The sequence below is a fragment of the Cryptomeria japonica genome, chromosome 10 (genome assembly GCF_030272615.1).
Source record: "Cryptomeria japonica chromosome 10, Sugi_1.0, whole genome shotgun sequence".
Taxonomy (NCBI): Eukaryota; Viridiplantae; Streptophyta; class Pinopsida; order Cupressales; family Cupressaceae; genus Cryptomeria; species Cryptomeria japonica.
The window spans coordinates 732761560-732788427 of record NC_081414.1 but is presented as its reverse complement, the minus strand read 5'-3'; the positions used below and the strand labels follow the sequence as shown (position 1 = coordinate 732788427).

Below are 26868 nucleotides of genomic sequence, written 5' to 3'. Positions count from 1 at the left end.
TTTCTATAATCGCATTACCTATTGGGTTTTGAATTTGGCGTCCCTTCGAAAATGAAAAGGAGAAAAGACAAACAAAGATACGGAAAACAGTACGTAGTCATCGCAGATATTGCCTGACTGAACGAGTGCGAAGATATTTTCTTGGAAGATATTGATGGCCACTAAATGATTTACGACTTCTGTCACTCGCTGAATTGACAAGATGTTAACATTAGTGGTAGGATTTTAAATAATAATAAAAACTAGACCTGATTTAATTGGAAACAGAAGATATTTTCTTCGAAGATATTGATGGCCACTAAATGATTCACAACTTCTGTCACTCGCTGAATCTGACAAGATGTTAACATTAGTGGTAGGATTTTAAATAATAATAAAAACTAGACCTGATTTAATTGGAAACAGATGTAAAGTGAGTTTCTTCTGTACAAGTACTACTTGAGTTGGCATTAAACAACGAGAATTTCCCACACTATCAGAAAACTCTGTTATAGGAGTTCAAGTTCTGTATAGGTGTTTGGGTTCGAGCCTTTCTGCAATTCTTTTCAGTTGCAACTCTTAACAAGATGGAAGAATTCAAGATTGAAGAATATATCCCTCCGACGACCAAAATTCCTTTTCGCCATAAGGAATACCACGTGTTTCTGAGTTTCAGGGGGAAAGATGTGAGAAAGACTCTGGTTGATCATCTCTATCAAGCCCTCACTGCTGCCGGACTCAATGTGTTTTTAGACACCCACAAATTGAAAAAGGGAGAAATAATTGGTTCGAGCTTGGAAAAAGCAATCGAGAGCAGCGCCATACGCATTCCTATATTTTCAAAAGGATATGCAGACTCCGCATGGTGTCTCAAGGAGGCCGCCACGATGGTGAAAACCGAGGGGTTGATCATTCCCTTCTTTTACGACGTGGATCCAACTCACGCTAGATATCCTCTGAATGACACTAGTCAGTACAAGCAGGCATTTCTAAAACATTATGGTCATTCAGATCGATACCCAATAGAAGAGATTGACGGATGGAAGGATGCTCTCAAAGAGATCTGTTCTCGATCAGGGTGGTCCATGGATTTAACTAGAGGGTAAGTAACGGACCTCTCTATCTCTCTACTTGCTTTTCTAAATGTGAGGGTTTTAAGGATAGGGTTTTATGGAGTGGATTTTTTTAAATTTTTCTAATAATAAATAGTTGAATCTGTAATTTTTTTTTCCAGGGGTTTATAAAATGTTAATATATTTTTAAATCAAATTAAAATAAAATTAGAAGTTGTATGTAAGTTAAAATGTTAAATATTAAGAGTTGTTCAAGAATTTTAGTTAAATTTGATCATGCAATGGTTGTCATAATCATACTTAAGAAAAGAAATTAGTGCCATGTCTTCCTTGAATTAGTTACATGTTGAGAAGGCAATTAAGTTGGAGGTGAATTTAGAAAAATAGTTATAAGTTGATTTAATCTTGGAGATCTCAATAACAATGTAATAAGGAATACAAGGATAGTGTCACATGACACCATAAGAAGATACTAAAGGTATTTTCATGATAGCATATATAATGTCAATCCAAAATTTAGTAGGATCGAAGTAGTGATGATGCTAAATAGAGATTGTGTAAGAACATGTAAATATGAGATATTGAATCATAAAAAAACTTTTTAGGGAAATATAATCATCCTAAAACATAGTAAACATAAAATGGCTTGTATATTATATCTAATGCAAATAAGCATGACAATCATGGAGGATAAATCAAGCATCATAGAAAAATATGATAGTAGTAAAGCATATGATCAACAAGAATAATCACAAGTATTGAAATCATATGGCTAATCATGAAGGATCGATAAGAAACATAGGGAAATATCATATTAGTAAAGCATATGATGAACAAGAATAACCATAAGCTTTGAAATCATATCCACACTAATCATTGAAGTATATCTCATTAACATAGTAGAATAGTGGCAAATGTCATAAAAGATGATCCGAATTATGGATTCGGATGACAACACCTGGGTGAGAACCTGCGGTATTGTAAATTTTGTTACCTGAACAGGAGAGCTTAGAATTGAAGCAAGCCTAAAAGTATTGTATTCAATTTGAAAATCCAACATATAGTAGTCCAAGGGATTCCAAGGGTCGCCAACAACTCCTTGAGAATTGAAAAACCAACAGTCATATCAGGTTTATTTACATAATAAAATCTAAAACTATGTAATTTTTTCAAAAAAACTATATAAAATTTGTCCTAACTTTAACTAGGCATAACTTTCTACACAGGACTCAAAATTATGAGTCATTTAACTCGTTGGAAAGGTCTCCAAGAGTGGTAGGCGAAAACCCCACTTTCAAGGGCTAGAAATACCCTGGAGGCCTTCAAAAATGCCATTTACTAATGTCTAGAAAAACTAAAAAAATATGAAAATATTTTTTCAACTATTTCAGATTTTCTTCTGATCAAAGGAGATGTGCCCTTCCAAGTGGAAGGCATCACCTAAATGATGTAATCATATATGTAGAGCATGAAAGTTCTAAATATCAGCCAAATTTATTCAAAGGGTCATATTCGAATAATTTATTTTCATCCCAAAAGTGTGGTTTGTAACAATTGTTAAGTAATTGAAGATCAAAATGATGTGTAACTTTTAGTAAATACACTTGATATGTGAGGAATGGGTGTGCACCTTTTGTTATCCATTGCTCTTCCACTTTTAAAGTAGAGTTACGTTTGTGCCATTGAATTTGCATTTTTCTTTAGGACCCACATGAAGGTAGTACCATTAAAAGATTTGACAATGGGATTGTCAAATTTAACTTTCTTGTTCATTTTTGGATACAAATGAATTCCTATTTGCTTTGTATATATGAAGGATGATAAATAACTTACTTTTGCTTCTTTTATGGGGAGGACGATAATTGTAGGTTAATTTTTATTTTAGAGAAGCCTTGAGGCAATGAAGATGGATTTACGTGCTCCTTAGCTTATTTTTTGAAATTTTTTTGTTCCCTTTTTTATAATAAATATTGTATAACTTTTGAATTGACCTTGGTGCTCATACTTAACAACTTCACCAGGAGTTGCCATTTGAGGGTTCTGTTGCTGTACGTTTTATCATTCACCAAACACAAGAATAAAATGTCAAGGACACTCTATCCTCTCTTGAACAAAATCGTTGTGTGTTGAGATTGCAAAGAAAGACCACACAACGACTCGAAGGTTTATATGTGCGAACGAGCAACTTTATGTTGGATAGCTTCCTTGGTTATGTATGTTGAAATACAAGGGGGGCTTATTCTCAATTGATATCATTCACAAGCTAGGGCTTAGACAAATTTAACAATGTGGGCTCTCTTCTTCTTTTTTTTATTTTCAAATTTCAGACTTCAAAAAAGGGCAAAAAGATGAGGGTTTAGAAGTTCTATACCACTCCTAAGAATTCGGGAAATGGTAGAGATCAGGTGAAACCTATCAACAATACTTTGCTTTGTGACACTATGGACAACTAAACAAAGTAGGTGCAATCTTCTAAGGTTGTGCTTGAGATTTTCAGACTATGAATGATATCATCCAACGAACACTAGTCATCCAAAGTAGAAGTTAAGAATCCAAGATATAAGTTCAAGCTAACTTTACACATTGAATAAAAATCATCTATTCAAAAAAATTATGAGCAATCGTTTCACTAATCTATACTTATCAAATCCTTCATTCATTCAACAACTTCAAAAGCAAATTTACTCTAAACAAATCTATTCTATGTTGAAGGAAAATATGCAACCAAGCAACCACGTGATAACAATAAGGATTCAAGGTAAACTGCAAATGAACTTATCAAGGTAGCTCTAAGAAACAGTTTCATGAATCTCCCCACACAATAAAATGAGAGAATGAGAGTTTATATAAAGTTCCAAAAATAAATGAAAGGCCAAGATCAATCTAAGATCAATGGTTGAGATCAAGACACAACAATTCTAGATAGAGTTTCCCAAAATAATACAAGGGACAAATGTATGCTAGACAGGTGGCATGAGGAGCTATATTTTTGGAAGGCACATCCCTATCCTCGCGAGTGGTAGTGTGTTCAATGAACTTGGACACAATCTAGCTGACCTCTTCCATGGTGACATATGGCAAGATATTGATCCTGTATTCCCATCCGTCCAAGTCATCTACAAAAGAGGCAAAAGAAGTCTCCCATTTCAATTCCTTCTTTTGGAAGGCATCCCGGATGGACAAGAAATTTGATGCCTTGGTCAAATTTTGCTTCAAGACTGGTCCAGTGATGGTGAAGAAAATCTCCTGAGTTTTGAGTTTGAGATTTTTGAGCCGCATATCACTTTCTCGGATGGTCTCCTTTTCAAGCAAATTAGCAGTTACAAGGAATTTTTTGCTTTATATTTCTTTAATTTGCTATTCGGCCTTAACACTATCAGCCTTCACCCTCTCCAAGGCTTTGCTTCATGCAGCCAATGCCAAATGTCATGCGTTTAAATCATGTGCAGCTCCTAGTGTGATTATTTTTCCAACAATCAATTCCTGTTTAGGAACACTCTTCAACACCCTAAGGCACAAAATAATTTTGTCCTGAACATCATGAAGGTCAGCCCATGCTTTTGCCATGCTCACAATTCTGGAGAGTAAAAAGGAGGTTTCTTTGTATGTCAGCATCAATTTCGCCACGAATGTGGCTGCCTCCTCTCTTGTTGTCACCATTTCTTCTTCAAAATTGTTAATTGCTTCTTGTGAGGAATTTAAAAGTTGAGGAGTTGCTGCATTGCCTTGGTTAAGTGGCTTGGTCAAGTGCTGAATGTATTCCTTTAGATACTCAATTTCTTTCTTGTATTCTATTTTCTTTCCAATCTCCTTATCTAATCTTTCCTTCATGGAAGCGACTAAATTATCTAAATCTTTCAACTCTTGACCTTTTGTAGTCGGTCCAAAGTCGATAGTGGTGATTTTGTATTCTTGAGGAGTAACATCCTCCTTCTCCTTGTCCATTTTTGGTATAAAAATCAGGACTGTATCGCAACCTATTTGATCCCTTTGGATTGTGGAAAACTTCTTGGTTGGCTTCTTTGTAGCAACCTTTTCTATTCTAGCCAAGAAATCGGCTATGTTGTCCTCTTCTTGGAATTTCACTAGTGCTTTTATTTTCAACCTTGATTAGGAATCATAGGTTGCTCAATACCTTCATCTTCTTGATCATTCTCTTCACATGGTATATCATGAACTCTTCTAAGAGCGAAAATCATTCCCTCTTAAAATTCATCGCTCAAGATATCCATCTCATTTTTTTATTCTAGTATCTCCATGTCTGTAGGAGATGGAGACTCTTCATCTTCCTGCTGGACTAATATAATATTTCCCTCATGGATTGGAGAAGGAATTTTTATTTCAACAAGCGGTTGATTCTCAATAATCATCAGGCTACCTAGATTCCTAGATGTAGCGGAATGGGATGGTTTTGATCGCTGCTTCTTTTGAGCAAGTTCCTCTTTCACGACTTCCTTCCCCTTTCACCTTGAAAAGTCATCAATCGTTTCCTTCCTTTTTCTTGGATTGATGCTTAAAATTGGACTGACACTTTGAGATGCCCCTTCATTGGAAGAGTATGATTCAATGGCGCCCATCAAGTTATAAGTGAGAATCACATTCCTTCGCTTCAGCACTTGGACTTGTTGATCAACCCACCACTTTGAATATTTGACAACTGACTACATCAAGGTAGTTAAATTTGTGAGTTCGGGTTCTGACCACCTTATGGGAAGAAGAGGCATGTTCTCATTAATGTGTGGATAAGTATACTCTCCATCATCCTCCAACTGATCTGGCACATGAGAGAGCTCAGTTGTTCTGATCAAGCTTACTGGCAATCTAGACCATAGTCTTTTCTTGATGTCATACTCATCTCTAGAATTTGCCCAAAAATCTTCCAAATCAACCTTATTTTTGTATGTTTCTCCATTCACCGTTCCAATATGATTGTATGGATCGAAATCACCCATGGATATGTAAAATGTGAATGAATACCACTGCATTTCCAACTTGACACCCTCAGCTGCCTGTGTTGTTGGGTAAGACTCTAGCATATTACTGATGAAGAATGGAAAGGTAATAGACGCTTTCTGCTCTGTTCTTTTGAAACCTTGATATGTTTCCAACTACCTAAGGACTTCAAGTAAGACCATCCTATTAGTGGGATAAATCGGAAGCCAATAAGGACATCTGGTAAATCCCTGGACCCTTATGTATGTGAATCTTAGAAATTGGATAAACTAGGATCCATACTTGCTTATCAAACTCTTGGCTTCTGGAGTGAGCCACTGATGGGTCCTTCCTTGCAATTTTTTGGTGATATACATCAAGAACACATCACTTACCCTTCTCAAATGGGTCTTGTCACTAAGTTGTAGCTATCGATAGTAGTCATAGGACTTGAATTCATTTTCGCCATTGCCTACTATGTCTCTACAAATCAATCTGGTGTATTTACAATTTCTTGCCACTAGATAGACAATGTAGGAGCTCATGTAGAAGGGCTTTGTCCTTTCCAAATTTTCTAGTTGCTCATTTAGTTTATCACTGATTATCTTGGACCAATTGAACAATTTGACTCCAGAGGTGATGTCTTCAATAAAATAATACATCCATGTTTCAAATGACACACCCTGATGGCTACCCATTACACTATTCAATAGTAAAATAATATCATCATATTCCTCCATAAAGTCTATGCAAAGCAATTTCTTTGGAACTTTCTTGAGGTTGGACCTTGGCTTCTCTAGCCATGACTTATTGACATTTGTCACATAGAGCTCAAGTTGGTCTTCATAGAGTCTCCTGGTTTCTCCTTTAGTTTTATATGAAGTCCGGTTATAATTAGGTATTTAAGATGCTTCCTAGATGGAGAACCCTCCAAGATGAGCCAATACTCTTCCATCCAGTGCAATGATTTGCCTTTCTTGTGAGTTGTAGCGTATGACACATTCAACCATAAGCTCAACACATTCCATAGCTGGTGGAAATCGAGCTGCTTGGATAATTCCATTTCTCATCATTCGACGAGTAATAGGTGTTGGAAAAATCCATCTTGCCCATACATTCTCCTTTTGAAATCTTTGACATCCACGTGCCCAAGGTTGCTATCTGTGACTTTTTTCCACTTGGAATTGATCTTTGACTCCGGCTGTAACCCTTTACTGGCGAGCTTCATTTGAGCCTTTCTTGAAGGTCCTCCTCTGGTGGTCATTAACATGCAATACACATGAAAATATAGCATTATTTTCAAAAAAAGTGAAGATTCTCACTCTGATTTTTGGACCATTTGCTCAAAAATTTCACTTTCAGAGTGTCAAAAAGCTATTTTTTTGCGAAAAATAAGACTGAAAATGGAAGAATTTGGCTAAGTACTTAGCAAGTTTCACGAGAATAAGTGAATAAGACAGAAGAAGGGCAAAAAATTCAATCAAACTCAGATTTTGAACCTTCGAATTTGCACTTGTGACTGAAAATCTATCTTCAATTCTGAAAATTATGTCTTCAACTCAGAAAAAACACTTTATTACATTCTTCAACTCAGAAATTTTACTTTGTCTCCAAAAATTATCCTTCGAAAATCTCTCTTTCCTAACCTCGAGAGAGAAAAAAAACTTTTGCTACTAAACTTCAATCTTCAAACTTGATAATGAATTGAAAGTGACAAGTTGAATAGATATAGAGTTGAAGAGTTCGATTTTTAGAAACTTCATGTTTTTTTTTGGTTTTTTTTCACTTTATGTTTTTCCTTAGATTCATAGAACTTGGACTTGTTTTATTTCTTTGAAAATGGAAGTTTAATCTTCTCTTTCAGCAAGTTGGCATAGAATCTTCTAGATCCTTCTTGGATCTGAAAATTTTCCCAAGTGTTGGAAGTAGTGTTGGAAAAATATAAAAAATATTCAATGTTGAGATTTATTTTTCCAACTTCAAACTAGTTTAAACCTTCGTCCATGGCGAACTTGTCCATGTGCTAAGACATTTTGATGTCCTTTGGTGGACTTGGCACATCATTATGCCAATTTCATCTAGGCAAACTTCTTATTTCCTAAGCTGTTTGCCATTGATGGCATGGCGAACTTCATTTGAACATTTTTTTTTTACTTTCTTTGGCGAACTTCACCTTAGGCTAGCCATCTTCACATACTTCCTAGGTGAACTTCGTAACACCTTGGACATCCCTCTTGGGCGGACTTTGACATTGTTGAGCCATGTTCATCTTTGCCTTGGTGGACTTGGTGGCTTCCATGTCATAGCGAACTTCATGGAAAGGAGGACTTTACCTTGCCTTTGGCACTTCCTTTCTAAGTGGTGGGTGGACTTTGCCTTTTTTTTGCCATCTCCTCTTTACCTTGGCGGACTTGACTTCATGTTGAACATTCTATTCAATGCCACGGTGGACTTAAACTTGGCCTTGGACATTGTCTTTCTTAGGAGGGTGGACTTCATTCTTTTTAAGCAAAGTCCAAACTTTACCTTCGGCAGACCTTGCCATTGCTTCGCTATCTCCTTCTTGCCTAGGTCGGACTTCAAGAGTATTTGGACAACCTAGGGTGGACTTGTCCATTGGCTTGCCATGTCCCCCTTGGCTCCTTCCTTGGCGGACTTCACCCTTATGCAACCATTTTGCTACCTGGGTAGGTCAGACTTTGCCCATGGTCTGCCATCTCCTCTTTGTTCCTTCCTTAGCGATCTTTGCATACCATTAGCCATGAACACTTAGATGAACTTTTTTGCTCAATACCTCATGTTTATCTGGACATCTAGAACAATATTTTGTTTGACATTTTACCTTTCTTTTTACACTTGGAGACACAAGTTTTTGATTCTGAAGATAGGGATGCTATCGCCATGACCTGAGGGACCCAAACCTTAGTCAACTTTCCAAAAAGCTGAAAAAAGAAAAAAAGCAAGGCAAAAAAGATGCTTCCCAGATTGGTCCCAAAATGCCAAATAGAAAAAAAAGGAAAAAAAGCAGAATCCCAAAAAAATTGGAAGGTGTCAGAATTGACCCTAAGCAATTGTGATCTTTGTCCTTGGGCCTTCTAAGCACTTCTGTGACATCCAGATGAAATTTTGAGCATGATTCCTCCATTTGACTTGGGATGATTCCTAAAAACCTCTTTAACTCTAAACTCTAAAAAACAAAGACGAAATTGTAAGGCTAAGACAAAACCCTAAAAAGAAAATTACTGGGGGTAACCATTTGCAATTGGGTGATGTGCGAAATAAGTCACAACATTTGGCGACTCCACGTAGGAAATATTCTTGAATATTACTAAGATAAGATTCATTTCAAACTTGGAATCTTAGATTAATTTAAACTAACTTACTCACTAGCTAAGAAGGGTACTAAAAAAGGAAGAGGAATCCTAAATTGTATCAAGGTATTTCATCCCCCAATTACAAGTGTGCGCAAGTGCATTCATTTCCGTCTCATAAGAAAAATATGACTCTTTGGTTCCATCATGGTGAGTTGTGTAATTTGTCTTAACTCCAAAAGCTTCCTTGGATAGAGCCTCGCTACCAGCGAGCTTCTATAGCCCCAACGAGGTTATCTCTTTAAGCTCAGAGAGATTGCTCTACTTCCGACGATTTATTTTCTTTCTTATTGAGTGTACACCTATATAGATTTCCGCACACCCAAAGCCAAGTGTTCTGATTTTTATTCTTTTTCCTTTTCTCATTTTTGATATTCTTTTTGTTTTCACTTTGTTTCCACACTTTGGCTTGTAAGCAATGAAGCTCACATGAGCTTGAGTGTTATAGTGGCATTGAAGTAAGACCTTTGATGATATGTTTGTAGCCATGACTTCACCTAGGAGACCACATTGACTCAGAGAATTTAATGTGTTCAAGATATAATAATTGAAAGACTTAGTGTCTAGATACAATAGATGATTCCCTTTGTAGTCAAGTACTAATTTTAACTTTAAGATGCTTTAGACATAGTTAATTTGGAATTCGAAGGTTCTCTAAAATATTTATCAAAGAAATATTTTGGATATAATATAGTAGGGTATACCAGAAGTGTGTGTGAAACCAACATCACCCTTCTCTCCAATGAGAATCCCCTTTTATTCAAAACTAACCTAAGCAACCTTAAGCCTAATGAAAGAAAACTAATCTAAGAAAGCAAAAGACAACTAAACTATCAAATAAAAGAAAACTAAACTAGAAAAACAAGAAAAGTTACTCTAACTATTTACACATAAGTCCCATCAAGGAACTTAGGGCTTGAAATAATGTTTCAGAAACTACCCGTTGATGGGCAATGAGATGTGCTCTCCTATTAATGTTTTCAATTTGAACACGTTCTCTCCTAGTATCTCGACAATCTGATACAATCCTTTCCATAGGTTATCAAATTTATCATGAACCCCTCTTCTTTTGTAAGCTTTTTCTCAATAAAGGAATAGATCAACGATTTTGAAGGACTAAACTGTAGCATGTCTATGGTACCATCTTTTGACAATTCCTTAGTGTTTGGCCAAATTTTTGAGAGCTTGATCTCTCTGTTCTTCTAATAGTAATAATTGTGACAAATGAATTTGAAATCTATCTTCTAGATCCAAGTATTCTTGTATAAACTTCAATGTTGGGATCCTAAATTGAATGGGAAAGATGGGTCTTGTCCGTAAACTAAGTGATATGGGGAGGTCCCCAATGATTTCTTGGCTCTTGTTCTGTCTACCCATAGAGAAAACCTAAGTTGAGTATGCCAATCTCTCAGATTCTTTTCTAATAGCTTCTTGATAACATTATGTAAATTTTTATTTGTGGACTCTGCTAACCCATTACCCTGGGGGTAATTATTTGATAAAAACTTTAAGATGATCTCATATTTAAATGCCCAATTGGAAAACTTCAAAGAAGTGAAAGCGGAACCATTATCACACACTAGAGCATTAGGAAATCTGAATCTAGCGATAATGTTCTCTTCTAGAAATTTGATCAATGGATCTATTGTACAATTTTTTAGTGCCTGGGCTTCAAATCATTTGGTGTAGCAGTCAGTTGTAGTAAAAATGTATTTATGTTGTGTTGATGATGGTGGGTTCATCATGCCTATAAAATAGAGTACCCACATTGCGAACAGCTTCACTTCCGTGATTGGTTGGAGTGGCATAGAAGGATTCTTCTCATGGGTTGTAGTGACTTGGCAAGTGTGGCAGGTTTTAACATGCTCATATGCATCTTTGAAAACAGAAGGCCAATAGTACCCAACCCCCAGAATTTGGTTAGCTATCGCCTGACTTCCTCGATGACTTGTTCCAAATTTAGAGTGAAAATGCTACGTGATTCTTTTACCTTCATCACGCCCAACACCTTAGGTAGATCCCTTCACGATTATTTTTGTAGAATACTGACCCTTGAAGCATGTAACGTTGGTATTTAAGCCTGAAAGCTCTCTTTTGTGATGGATTCATTTGTGTAGGATACTTGTGATTTATCAGGTATGAGGTGATGTCGTAATACTATTCCTTTGGGGAAGTGTCGGTCAATACATACGTTTGTTGCACTAGGCCAGGTCCTTCTATGGCCATAGTCTAGGCCAAAGCTTGCCCACAGACTAGCTTTGTTGATTGTAATTCAATATCATATTCTTGGATAGTGGCGACCCACTTTCCTCTTCCCTCTCCTAGCTCATTTTGCATTAGGAGTGTTTTAACTGCAGCATCGAGAACAATGGCAAAGACCTTACTCCTTAAAATGTAGTGTCTAAATTTTTTGATGGCCTTTACCAATGCATAAGCTTATTTTTCGATGCTAGGGCATTTCAACTTTGCATCCTTAAGTGGTGAGCTCATGAAAGCTATGGGATGCTCGTCCTTTTCTTCTGTTTGTTGTGTAAGCATTGCGGCACAAGAATGCTCTGATGCAAAGGAATACAAGTAAAATGACTTTGTGTAATCTAGATTAACTAGGACAGGAGCATCGGCTATGACTTGCTTGAGTTATTCAAAATCTCTCCTTATTGATGGTGTCCACTTTATTTTAGCATTCTTTTTTAACATCTCGTTCAAAGGTTTTACTATTTTAGCAAAGCCTGTAATGTATTTTGTGACAAAGTTGGTCTTTTCAAAGAAAGATCTCAATTCCTTTTGGCTAGCAGGCAAATTGATTCTTGAAATTGCCTCCATACGCTCAGGATCAATCAGGATTCCATTCTCGGTGATCAGGTGGCCTAACAATTTTCCTTCTATGTTGCCGAATATGCATTTCTTTATATTTAATGAAATCCCATATCTTCGATATCTTTGAAATACTTTCCTCAAGTCTTTTACTTGGTCTTCTCTCTTCTTTGAGAAAAAAGTCAGATCATTCATATATATGATTATGCATTTTCCAATCAAGTCTCTGAAGGCGATGTCCATGGCGCTTTGAAATGCGGCCCCTACATTAATTATCCCAAAGGGCATTCTCTTGTAGGCGAAGGTTCCCCATTTTGTTGTGAATGTTGTCTTCAATCTATCTTCGTATTCAACAAGTATCTGATTGTATCTAGAATATCTGTCCAAAAAGGACATCATTTGCGACCCATTTATAATTTGTAAAACCTCATCGAGTGATGGAAGAGGGTAATTGTCCTTTTATGAGGCTCTATTTAAGTTTAGGAAATCAATACATAGCCTAATTTCTCCATTTTTCTTTTAGACGAGAACTAAGTTGGCGACCCACGTTGAGTGGCATACTGAGAATATGATTCCTGCTGATTACAATTTCTTTACTTCTTGGTGAATAAGGGTTCTAGTATTGGGTTAACCGGCCTTTGGCACTATCTAAATGGCTTACTTTCTGGCTTGAGAGGAATTGTATGCGTGATGATAGAAGTGTCATAAGTCCTTAAATCTTCGTAGCTCCATGCTATGACATCAGCAAATTCTTTCATGCTTTGAATTAATCCAGCCTTTTCCTTTGGGGTGCAGACTTTGCCTATGCATACATTCTTAACCTCTTCTTTGGTTCCTATATTTACTTTTTCATATTGGTCACCTTCAATCCTTTGGCTTTTTATTGCATTGATTTGATCTTGATTAAATATCCTTTCCAATTGAATCATTCCTTTGGGGATGACATTTGTCTTTAGATTCATGATGCCATCAGCTTCAAAGACATTTGAGCCTGTTAAGAGCTCAAGGATGTGGTCATCATCATCAAAAACATGGAAATTTGTGATGTTAATAGGGACTGATAGTATTGATGATAACTCTATTGTGAACTAGTTTACGCCATCCATGGCGAGAGGCTCCAACAAACTGGTTGTCTGTGCTAAAGAGTTTGCAACTTGATTGTTTGATCGTTTCATAGACTGAATAATGAAAGCATCAAATCTCTCAATAAGATCCCACACCCTATTCCGGTAATGAGTTAATATCTCATCGTGACAAATGTATTTTTTTCTTATTTGCCTCCCAACTATTTCTAAATCTTCGAAGGCATGTAAAACTTTGGCTCCATTCCTTAAAGCTAGCAATAATTCATGAACCAACGACTCATATTCTATGACATTATTTGTACACGAAAATTGTAGTCTATGAGCTGCAAGGTATGCTTCTCCATTTGGACTTATTAATTCAAAACCAGCTTTGGCTCCTTTCCTTGACGTAGATCCATCAAACCTTATGGACCAAACTTATTACGTTGACTGAGAGGGTGATTGAGCCCGTGTATCAGTAGTGTTCTGCTCATATCCACTTTGTATTTGGTTTGTTTTATCACTTTTAGCTTTATGTTCTCGAGACCCTTGTTTTTTATTGTTTTCCTTATTCTTAGTATTGCTTTCTTCCTCAATTTCTTCAGGATCTGCAAATTGTTGAAGTATTTGACGAGCTTCCTTAATGGCTTTTTGGCACATTTTGCATGTGAACTTTGAGTTGGACATGTCATAGATCACGCACCAGTTGGTCAACATCAATTTGTGAATTTTGTTTCTCAATTCTACTCTTCGGCTTACACTTGTTTGAATGAAGTCCCTAAAACTTTCAAATAGCCTTTCATTCTTATTTTGATCGTTTTGTGTGAATACCATTGTAAGATTTGACTCTTCTTCAGCACCTTTTTTGTTGGGTGATGCATGTAACATTAAGATTTCATCCATCCTAGGTTTATAGGAACCTAAGTCCATTTCGAGAAACAATATTTCATTGTTTTCTCCATATTTAGTAATCATCAATTTGAGCCTCAGCGTACTGTCAATCTTTTTTTTTATTCGAGACTCCTTTCCATGGTAACTACATATGAGAAAAGTCAGTGGAAATATATCCATTCAATCTCCTTGACCAATCTCTTCTTAAAAGCATGCCGTAGCCATCAGGGATATCAACGACATAAATGTCGATACAATTTTGCACTCCAGGATCTGTTGCTAGCTGCATCTGAATATTGTTTAATTCCCCTACCACATGGACTTCTATTTTGTCCAACTAAGTGACCTTCTTATTGGTCTATGTAGCCATCACTCCAAGTCTTTTGCACATAGCGAGAGGCATCACATTGCTAGAAGCACCAGAGTCTACTAAGCAGTTATGTACAAGTTTTCCAAATATTTTGACTGATAGTAAGAACGGAGTGGGCTCGTCCTTTCCTTGGTAAAAGACCACTAGATGTTTTACTTGATTAATAACATCTTGATTCTTTTCTTCTTGTTCTCCTTGGACAAGTCCTTTCTTCTGTGAGGTTTGTGGGAGCTCATTTATCAAAATCTCTTCTTCTTGGAATATGTCCATGTTCCTTAGAACTTCTTCTAGTGCTATGTCTTCTTGTTTTGGAAATTTGGATGATGTTTAGACCATTCCTACAAAGTTAGAAGGTTGTTGTGGAGCATCAATTAGCATTTCTTGTTCATCTTGAATAACATTTGTATTTGTTGGAGTATGGGGTACATTTCTGTTCGGCATGTTTTGTGAAGTGTTCCTTGGGGCAACAACTTCAGTCAAATTGATTAGGAGTGTTTCTCGAATCAAGGGTAAGCTGACCTTTATTCTTTTAAATACTTCCAGCACATATGAGCTTAATTTTTTCAGTTCTTCCCCGTGACGATCTTTTTTTTGTGCCTAAGCTTGCTCTATTTGAGGGACAGTAGCTTGTCTCATTTGTTCAACTTGCGGTGTAGTAGCCTCTCTTTCTCCATTTGATTAGACATTCTGCTTCCAGTATTCAGGCGAATCTCTAGGAAGAGATGGTACATTGGTAGCATTTGGATTTGGTGGGTTCTGGAAATTATTTGGAGGAATAGATGTGATTAAGGGTTCATTATGGCGATTATTCCTCTGATATACCCTAAGCGGGTTTCCAGACGTTTGTTGAAATGCTTGGACCTCTCTAGTTCCTTCCACCAATACACTATTATACAATGGAGGGAAACTATATCCATTAATGGTAGATGATTGATCTGATGGGATCTAAGTTTCTGCTCCAACTTGGTATTACGGCACCTCCACTGGGTCATTTGCAGATGCGGGTGGGAATCCTTGGTTAGGCTATTATGATGTATATTCTTGGGATGGAAACTTGAAATTTTCAACGATAATGGCCTAGTCATATCTTGGTGCGAGGACCAATTCATATCATGTCACCGGGGATCCTCCGTATTTCTCTTTTCATTTTTAAAAATGTTCGTTGCTACTTGGAATTCGTGACAATCCAATTCATTATGTTGATCAATGTTGTACAATTTGCACCATCTTGATAGTGCAGCTTCAGCTAGGAACACTTTATCGGAAGATGGTGGATTATCCAACGGAGAAAACACATTCTCGTTATTTGGTGCAGTATTACACGTTTTCCTTTGGAGTCCTTGACCATTGTCGCAAAAACTTGGATTAATTCCTTGGTAATTGGGATTATTTCCTTGATTTCCTCCTTGGTACCTAGAGGAACCTTGACCTTAGTAATTCCCTTGATGCAACTGATAGTTTCTTTGCATATTTTCTATTTGATTAGTTTGACCCCTAAAATATGTAACTTTAGTCGACAGTTTCTTGACCCGGTAAATCAATTCCTTCATCTCATCCTTTTCCTCTTGAGTTCGGACTGAAGTTGTTGTATTTTGAAGATACACCGTTCATGGCGGTGGTACTTGAGAAATAGGTGCTCTTGGGTGAAGGACTAATTGATTACTTGTGGCAGGAAATGGGTTCATGACAAGTGTACACTAAGCCAATGCCCGATTGATATCTTGAATTTGATTTTGGACAACAAGATTTCCCAAATAGTTGAGCAGCCTTGAGGCAGCTCCTATTCCTAGATCATTACTCACCAAGATTGCCGCGGCATATGATTCCTTTAAATTTGTTGGGGTCGGATTCTTTATCTTTACAAACATATAGGTAAAGCAATCCAAGGATACAAAATAAGTTGGTAGTGCTGCAACATTGTCCAAATTGTAAGGATCTCATAACCTTATTTAAGCCTTATAGAATCTGTTGTTGAATGTGCTAATTGGTTTGTGCTCTTGCCTCTTCACTTCCACAAATTGTCTATACAAATCCGTTGGAGAAGTTGGCATCCTAAATTTTTTAAAGAAAGCATCCTTCATTTCTTGCCAATTGTGAATAGAGTCAACTGGCAAATGGATATACCAATAAGAGGCCTCCTCATCAAAAGTGTATGGAAATAGCTTGCAAGCGACATCTTCCTCTTGGATATCTCCATTTTGAAGGAGATCTTGAAAAAAATTGATATGTTCGTCGATAGTGCGACTCAAGTCACCACTAGGAAACTTGGAACAAAATTATTCCATTTTCTTTGACATGTCATGGTAAGTAGTAAAAACCATAGGCAAAGCATTAGCCGGTCACCACGGCATTGGAACATTTTTTTGATGAGCTCTTATTTGAATTTGTTGAGTAACTAGCAATAAAATTGCTTGAATTGGAGCTTCTAGAACCAGGGTTCCTAGAACTGGGATCTCCTAGGTAACTCTTGGAATTGAAACTTTGGGGCTGGTATTTGGAACAAACTTGAAAGATGGAACAAGATGGAAATAGCCTCTTCAATGGGTATTTCTTCACTTTGTAGATCTGTCTCTTCACTTAATGAAACTGTCTTTCTCCTTTGCTTGGATCTAGTTGAAGATTCCAACTCCACAAATTCTTTGGATGAACTTGGCGTTGATCTAAGGACTCTTCAAAATTTTTCAGGGGAGGATGAACTAACATGATCCAGTGTGACTTTCTTTAATTCTATTAAGGATTTGTAGGTGTTGGATGTGGGTCTACTGGAGTTGGCTGAGGTTGCATGGGAGCTGGTTGAGGATTCACTTGATTTCTTTGTAAATTAAGTTCTCTTCAAAAGTTGGCCTCAATGCGACCAACTATTTCTTCTTCCTCAAGAATAAAGCGCATCTGAAACCAATCTGGAGCGTTTCTTCTTACTCTCCATGCTAGGGTGTACAATTATTTATATAATGATGTTTTCCTAATCATCGTGAAAGCCCACGTCTTGTTGCAATACCGGATCAAGATCCCTACTTGGTTCAGAAGCGATTGGAAGCACCATTTTGCATCATTTCAGAAAAAAAAATTTAGATTTATTGGGGATGAGCAGGTGTTAACTGATTGGCTGGCTCGAGAGCTTGTTGTTGTATATCTTCAAGAATCTATCGTTGAAGGACCAATAATCCTTGTTCTTCCAACTCTTTTTTAATTGCCTCGTCAATTTGTCAACCCTTTTCTTCTTTAGCAATAACGTGTCTTACTTGTCTGAATTGAACATAATCTGTCTGGGAATTCCAAGCAAGCCAACACAACTGATAAGTAATGTTTGGTTGTCTTGGCTCTAGTTGCTCAAATGACATATCAAAAGGAAACTCATGCAGTAACACCATACTGCTTCATCTCTACTACCTCAACTTGTGAATAGAAATTTGTGTTGTTTTTGCCCTCCTAGCACCAATTTGTGTCAGTGTACGTTTTATCATTCACCAAACACTAGAATAAAATGGCAAGGACACTCTATCCTCTCTTGAACAAAATCACTACGTGTGCCAAGATTGCAAAGAAATACCACACAGTGACTCCCAAGGTTTATATGTGCGAATGAGCAACTTTATGTTGGATAGCTTCCTTGGTTATGTATGCTGAAATACAAGGGGGAGTTATGCTCAATTGATATCATTCACAAGCTAGGACTTAGACAAATTTAACACTGGGCTCTCTTTCTTCTTTTTTTTGGATTTTCAAATTTCAAACTTCAAAAAAGGGCAAAAAAGATAAGGATTTATAAGTTCTATACTACTCGTAAGAACTCGGGAGATGGTAGAGATCAGGTGAAACCTATCAACAATACTTTGCTTCGTCACACTATAGACAACCCAAAAAAGTAGGTCCAATCTGCTAAGTTTGTTCTTGAGATTTTTAAAATATGAATGACATCATCCAAAGAACAATATTCATCCAAAGTAGAAGTTAAGCATCCACGATATAAGCTCAGGATAACTTTACACATTGAATAAAAATCATCTATTCAAAAAAAGTATAAGCAATTGTTTCATCAATCTAAATTATCAAATCCTTCATACATTTAACAAATTTGAAAGCAAATTTACTATAAAAAAATCTATTCTATGTTGAAGGAAAATATGCAACCATGCAACCACGTGATAACAATAAGTCTTCAAAGTAAATTGCAATGAACATATATTATCAAGATAGATCTAAACAACAATTTCATAAATCTCTCCACACAACAAAATAAGAGAATAAGAGTTTATATAGAGTTCCAAAAATAAATGAAAGGCTGAAATCAATCTAAGATCAACAACTGAGATGAAGACACAACAACTCCAGATAGAGTTTCCCAAAATAACACAAGGGACAATTGTATGCTAGACAAATGGCATGAGGAGCTATCTTTTAGGAAGGCACATCCCTATCCTTGCGAGTGGTAGTTTATTCAATGAACCTGGACATGATCAAGCTGATCTCTTCCATGATGACATGTGGCATCATATTAATCCTGTATTCCCATTCATCCAAGTTGTTTGCACAAGTGGCAAAAGAAACCCCCATTTCAATTCTTGCTTTTGGAAGGCATCCTGAATGGACAAGAAATTTGATGCCTTGGTCAAGTTTTGCTTCAGGACTGGTCTAGTAACGGTGAACAAAATCTACATAGTTCTAAGTTTGAGATTTTCGAGCTGCATATCACTTTCTCGGATGGTCTCCTTTTCAAGCAAATCGGCAGTTACAAGGAAGATTTTTCTTTGTATTTCTTTAATCTGCTCTTCGGCCTTAACACTATCAATCTTCACCCTCTCTAGGATTTCGCTTCGTGCAACCAATGCCCAATGCCATGCATTGAAATCATATGAAACTCCTACTGCGATTAATTTTCCATCAATCAATTCATGTTTGGGAACATTCTTCAACACCCTAAGGCACAAAATAATTATGTCCTGAACATCAGGAAGGTCAACCCATACTTCTACCATGCTCACAATTCTAGAGAGTAAAAAAGAGGTTTGTCCATATGTCAACATCAATTTGTCCATGAATGTGGTTGCGTCCTCTATTTTGCTTGCCATTCTTTCTTTAGCCTCTCTTCTTGTCACCTTTTCTTCTTCAATATTGTTAATTGCTTCTTGCAAGGAATTTAAAAGTGGAGTTGTTGCATCACCTTGGTTAAGTGACTTGGTCAAGTGCTAAATGCATTCCTTCAGACACTCAATTTTCTTCTTGTATTCACTTTTCTTTCCAATCTCCTTGTCTAATCTCACCTTCATGGAAGTGACTGAATTGTCTAAATCTTCCACCTCTTGACCTTTTGTAGTCAGTCCCAAGTCGATACTAGTGATTTCGTATTCTTGAAGAGTAATATCCTCCTTCCCCTTGTCCACTTGGGGTACAACAATTTGGATTGTAGAACTACTTGTTTCATCACTTTGGATTATGAAAAACTTCTTGGTTGGCTTCTTTGTAGCAACCTTCTCTAATCTAGCCAAGAAATCGACTGTGTCGTCCTATTCTTGGACTTCCACTAGTTCTTTTACTTTCAACCTTTCTTTTCAACCAATCAGGAATCGTAGGTTGCTCAATTCCTTCCTTTTCCTAATCACTCTTCACATGGTATATCTTGAACTCTTTTAAGAGCCGAAATCATTCCCTCTTGAAATTCATCGCTCAAGATATCCATCTCATTTTTTGATTCTAATATCTCTGTGTCTGTAGGAGATGGAGGCTCTTCATCTTCTTGCTGGACTGATCCAATATTTCGCTCATGAATTGGCGAAGGAATTTTTATTTCAGGAAGTGGTTGATTCTCAATAATCATCAGGCTACCTAGATTCTTAGATGTAGCAGAATGGGATGGTTTTGATTTCTGCATCTTTTGAGAAAGTTCCTCATTCACGACTTCCTTCACCTTTGACCTTGAAAAGTCATCAACTTTTCCCTTCCTTTTTCTTTAATTGATGCTTTCAATTGGCCTGGCACTTTGAGATGCCCCTTTATTTGAAGAGTATGACTACATGGCACCCATCAAGTTATAAGTGACAATCACATTCCTTCGCTTCAACACTTGGACTTGCCAATCAACCCACCACTGTGAATATTTGACAACTGGCTGCATCAAGGTAGTTAAATCTGCAAGTTAGGGTTCTGACCACCTTACAGGAGGAACATGCATGTCCTCATCAAAGTGTGGTTGAGTATACTCTCCATCATCCTCCAACTAATTCGGCAATCAAAGGAGCTCTATTGTTTTGATCAATCTTACTACCAATCTAGACCATAGTCTTTTCCTGATGTCATACTCGTATGGAACATTTGCCCAAAAATCTTCCAAATCAACCATATGTCTGTATTTTTCTCCATTCACCGTTCTAATACGATTGTGTGGATCAAAATCAGCCCTAGATCAGTAAAATGTGAATGAATACCACTGCATTTCCAACCTAGGACCCTCATCTGCCTGTGTTGTTGGGAAAGACTCCAACATATTATTGATAAAGAATAGAAAGGTAATAGACACTTTCTGCTTTGTTATTTGAAAAAATCGATATGTTTCCAACTGCCAAAGGACTTCAAGTAAGACCATTCTATTAGTGGAATAAATTGGAAGCCAATAAGGACATCAAGTAAATCCTTGGACCCATATGTATGTGAATCTTGGAAATTGGATAAATCGGGATCCATACTTTCTTATCAAACTCTTGGCTTCTGGAGTGAGCCTCTGATGGGTTCTTCCTTGCAACGTTTTGGTGATATACATTAAGAACGCATCATTTACCCTTTTGAAATGGGTCTTCTCACTAAGCTGCACCTGTAGATAGTAGTCATAAGACTTGAATTCATTTACGCCATTGCCTACTATGCCTTTGCAAATCAATCTAGTGTATCTGTAATTTCTTGCCAGTAGATAGACAACGTAGGAGCTCATGTAAAATAACTTCGTCCTTTCCAAATTTTTCAATTGCTCATTCAGGCTATCACTGATTATCTTGGACCGGTTGAACATTTTGACCCCAGAGGTGATCTCATTGATAAAACAATATATCCATGTTTCAAATGGCACACCCTGAGGGCTACCCATTATACTATTCAGCAATAAAATAATATCACCATATTCCTCCTTGAAGTCCGTGCAAAGCAATTTCTTTGGCACTTTCTTAAGGTTGGGCCTTGGCTTCTCTAGCCATGACTTATTGACATTTGTTGCACATAGCTCAAGTTGGTCTTCATTCTTGGATGGCTAACTCTCCAAGATGAGCCAGTATTCTTCCATCTGATGCAATAACTTGCCTACCTTGTGAGTTATAGTGTATGGCACATTCAACCATAAGCTCAGCGCATTCCATAGCTAGTGGAAATCCAACTGCTTGGACAATGCCATTTCTCATCATTCGGCAAGCAATAGGTGTTGGCAAAAATCCATCTTGCCCATACATTCTCCTTTTGAAATCTTTGACGTCTAGGTGCTCGAGGTTGATTTTTGTGACATTTTTCCACTTGGAATTGATCTTTGACTCCGATTACAATCCTTTACTAGCAAACTTCATTTGAGCCTTTCTTAAAGGTCCTCATTTGGTGGTCATTAACTTGCAATAGATATGAAAATTTAACTTTATTTTCAAAAAAAGTGAATATTCCAACTCCGATTTTTGGACCTTTTGCTAAAAAATTTCACTTTCAGTCTGTCAAAAAGTTAAATTTCTGCGAAAAATCAGACTGAAAATGGAAGAATTTGGTTAAGTACTTATCAAATTTCACGAGAATAAGACAAAAGAAGGGCAAATAATTAAATCAAAGTCAGATTTTGAACCTTTCAAATTTGCACTTGTGATTGAAAAACTATCTTCAATTCTGGAAATTATGTCTTTAACTCAGAAAAAGCACTTTATTATGTCCTTCAACTCAGAAATTTTACTTTGTCTCCAAAAATTCTCCTTTGAAAATCTATCTTTCGTAACCTTGAGAGAGAGAAAAAACACTTTTACAACCGAACTTCAATCTTCAAACTTGATAATGGATTGAAAGTGACAAGTTGAATAGATATACAATTGAAGAGTTGATTTTTAGAAACTTCATGTTAGTTTTTTCTTTTTGTGTTTTTTCGCTTTATGTTTTTCCTTAGATTCATTGAACTTGGACTTGTTTTATTTCTTTGAAAATGGAAACTTAATCTTCCCTTTGAGCGAGTTGGCATAGAATCTTCTAGATCCTTCTTGGGTTCGAAAATTTTCCTAAGTGTTGAATATTTCAAAAATTTCTTAAAGTGTCGGAAAAATATAAAAAATATTCTAAGTGTTGAGTTTTATTTTTCCAACTTAAAACTGGTTTAAACCTTCGTCCATGGCAAACTTATCCATGTGCTAAGACATTTTGACGCGCTTTGGTAGACTTGGCACATCATTATGCCAATTTCATCTAGGTGAACTTCTTATTTCACAAGCCATTTGTCATTGATGGCATGGCGAACTTCATTTGAACACTGTTTTTTACTTCCTTTGGCGGAATTCACCTTGGGCTAGCCATCTTCACATACTTCCTAGGCGAACTTCATAACACCTTGGACATCCCCCTTGGGCAGACTTTGACATTGTTTGGCCATCTTCATCTTTTCCTTGGTGGACTTGGTGGCATCCATGTCATGACGGACTTCAAGGCAAGGTGGACTTTACCTTTCCTTAGGAACTTCCTTTCTAGTTGTTGGGTGGACTTTGCCTTTTTTTTGCCATCTCCTCTTTACCTTCGCAGACTTGATTTCATGTTGGACATTCTATTCAATGTCATGGCGGACTTGAACTTGTCCTTGGACATTGTCTTGCTTAGGAGGGTGAACTTAATGCTTGTTAAGACAAGTGCAAACTTTACCTTGAGCGGACCTTGCCATTTCTTCGCCATCTCCTTCTTGCCTAGGTCGAACTTCAAGAGTGTTTGTATATCCTAGGATGGACTTGGCCATTGTCTTAGCATGTACCCTTGGCTCCTTCCTTGACAGACTTCACCCTTAGGTGGCCATTTTGCTACCTTGGTAGGGTAGACTTTTCCCATGGTCTGTCATCTCCTCTTTGTTCTTTCCTTGACGGTCCTTGCATACCATTAGCCATGAACACTTAGATGAACCTTTTCACTCAATACCTCACATTTATCTAGAACATTAGGAAGAATATTTTTTTGGACATTTTACCTTGCTTTTTACACTTGGAGACAAGTTTTTGATTTTGAAGATAGGAATGTTGTTGCCATAACCTGAGGGACCCAATCCTTAGTCAACTTTAAAAAAATCTGAAAAAAAAAAAAAGAAGCAGCAAGCCAAAAAAGCTACTTTTTGGATTGGTCCCAAAAGTGCCAAAAATAAAAAAGGAAAGAAACAAAATCTGTAAAAAATAGGAAGGTGTCATAGTTGACTCTAAGTAATTGTGATCTTCGTCTTTTAGGACTTCTAAGCACTTTTGTGACGTCCAGATGCAATTTTGAGCATGAATCCTCCATTTGACCTGGGATGATTCTTGAAAAACTCTAACTCTAAACTCTCAAAAACAAAGACTTATGAAATTGCAAGGCTAAGACAAAACCCTAAAAAAGATAGCTACTGGGGGTCTCCATTTGCAATGGGGCGATGTATGAAATAGGTCACAACAGGTCCTTGTCCTTATGACCACAAAGAACTTCAGTTACTATTTCTATATAATTATTAAATGTGAAATGACTCGACTTAAAAATAGGTACATGTGCATTAATCTCTACTCTCAAAATTGCATCTCCATGATCATACTTAAAATTTTGATGGACATAGAAAGAACTGCTTCAACTATTGTAACCAAGGCCTTTCTTAACCAAATCCTTTCTAGTAACATGGGAAACCCATTAGAAGATGATATGATATGTAATAAAACTTCGCCAACTTGAAGAGGCAAGATTATAAATCCCAATGTAGCTGTAATGTCCCTTCTTGGGATCTTCTTGATTTTTGCCCTAGAATAACATTTCCATTTAAGTCTAAGAAGATAATTCACTTACAAGCTTAAATATAATAAAATGTTGTCAAATGTAATACATCATTTAAGATAGTCTTGGTTTAGGTCCTTCAACAATATCAATCATTAAGAAATAAGAACATATGATAACATCTAAAGCATGAACATAAATATCAAGATTTCATGATAACATATGCGTCCATATCAACACCATTCATGTTTAATTCAATATAAATTAATAGCATTAATAATTATTCCAAGGCAAATTCCGAAAGTAATTGTATTAGGAATTTGATAGAAATGTTTGCAAACCGCAATCTCAAGGATAATTGTCCTTGTATTGGGAGAGGATTTGTGGATCCTTGTCCATCCATCTTAGGGTGGTGTACTTGGGAAGACCCTCAAGTCTAGAAGCAATCATATGCCTCTCGACCCATGAGAATTGCATGTGGCATACTTGAAAGTCCCTCAAGCCTAGGAGCACTCATTTGCGTCCCTCAAGCTCAGGGGCACTCACTTTCCTCCCAGCCCATGAGCATGTTAGGATCTTCCATTCTTCCATCTCGAGGTGGTGTGCCTAATAAGAAGCATGACCAAGATCAAGAGTAGTCATACACCTTTTGACCCACAAGAAATACATCTTAGGGTAGTGTACTTGATGAAGGAATGGTCGCTCTTCACCTCTTGTAAACTTGAAAGGTCTTTTATCCTTCCTATTTGTAAGTCATTTTTAATAAATTTAAACCCAATTAGCTATATGAATTTGCTATTAATTATTCTCTAGGTTGCCGGTTTAGGTTCGGGTTCAGGTTTCGGTTCGAACAACCCGGTACGACAAAATTTTGAAAAGGGGTTTGGGTTCGTTAGTACAAAAACATGTAAATTATATATATATATATATATATATATTGATTGATATTTGTGAAGCCTATAAGCATGAATTAATATTTGCATGTCACATAGCATCATATAAACAACAAAACAAACATATACTTGTAATCATAGCATCATGATCATACCATAATTGATAATAGCATCATATACATCAAGTTTAATATCAAATGACAAAATATTCAAGTATCATTGTTTCAACTTTCAACAATATAAACTTAAAGTTTAATCATCAAATGAATCATCTAATTCATCCTCCTCCTCCTCATTGACATTGACAATAGATGAGCCAATGCCACTTGCACTTGCACTATAAGTTGGCTCAATTTCTGAGTCATCAAGTGTCAATGCAAGAAGCTGAGAAGCAGGAGCATCCAAATCAGTATGCTCTGGCTCTATATCCCACATCTTTGTTTCCCCTTGTGTGTAGTCATGTTGTTTGTGTGAAAGAAGACGTAGGTTGGAATGCACATATACTAAATTCTCCGCTCTTTTTGATAGCAGCCTATTGCACTTTACTGAGTGGATGAAAGAGTATGTGCTCCAATTTCTTTCTGAAACAGATGAACTAGCAACCTATGAAGACAAAGTAAACAATTAAAGTTATACATTAATAATTTAATAAAAATAAAATTACTAGCAACCTATGAAGACAAAGTAAACTATAAATAAACTAAAACTTGTAAATTTAAAATTTTAATTAATTAAACTTACTTGCGATAAAACTTTTATAGCGAGGGGTTGTAGGTGTTGGAAGCATGTGTCATGGAAGTACCACCAGCTATGAGCATCCTTCTTGGATCTATGACGAAGTGCATCAACACTTAAACCATCCCATTTGCGAATTCTATGAACTCATTTGTAACAACATCTTGCAAATCATCATCGGGATATAGTCTAAGAAATGTTGCCTTGTACCCATCAGATACTTCTAGATCTCTCCATGGTGGAATCCTTCCTGGTTTATCAAGAAACTGATTGCTATAGTACTTAGGTGTCAAGGCATAGGCAAGAAGGTGCAAAGGAGTGGTCATCTTATTCCACCTCTCTACAATAATTACTTCCAGTTTTTTTAAGAATTTCCCCTGAGGATCATTCTCTTTTTCATTTATAGTGACCTTTATTTTTTCAAGCATTGAGTCAATGCCATCATAAATCTCACCTATGCAAGGCCTATCCATGTCTGTATAGCGAATCATGCTCATGATGGGCTTGGTGATACTTAGGAGATATGTAACAAGATCCCACCATTTCTCATTCAATATTCTATCCCTAATTTTTTCTGCCCTCTCAGTGCTACTTTGCTTCCATACAGCCCAATTGGTGCTGATCACCATATTGCATAGTGCCACTCTAACTTTCACAAGTCGTCTTAAGACAATTGTGTTTGATGCAAAACGGGTCTCAGCAACCTATAACACAAATTAATGCCAAATGATTAAAAAATAAAGCAAAACTTTAAAGAAGAATACACAATATAGCTTACACAATGATATTATGAACATTGAAAATTCAAAAAAA

General features: G+C 36.7%; 1 protein-coding gene across 3 annotated transcripts in view; it reads left to right on the top strand.

Annotated features, from left to right (window-relative positions):
* The first annotated feature begins 368 nt into the window (after nucleotides 1–368).
* The window catches only part of LOC131045574 (disease resistance protein RPV1), a 58994-nt gene continuing 32494 nt past the window's right edge, over nucleotides 369–26868 (top strand). For all 3 annotated transcript variants that reach the window (XM_059212085.1, XM_059212084.1, XM_057979182.2), the window contains exon 1: nucleotides 369–1081. In XM_059212085.1, coding sequence (XP_059068068.1) covers nucleotides 567–1081 — 515 coding nt within the window. In that variant the 5' untranslated portion in view covers nucleotides 369–566. The remainder of the gene's footprint in view (nucleotides 1082–26868) is intronic.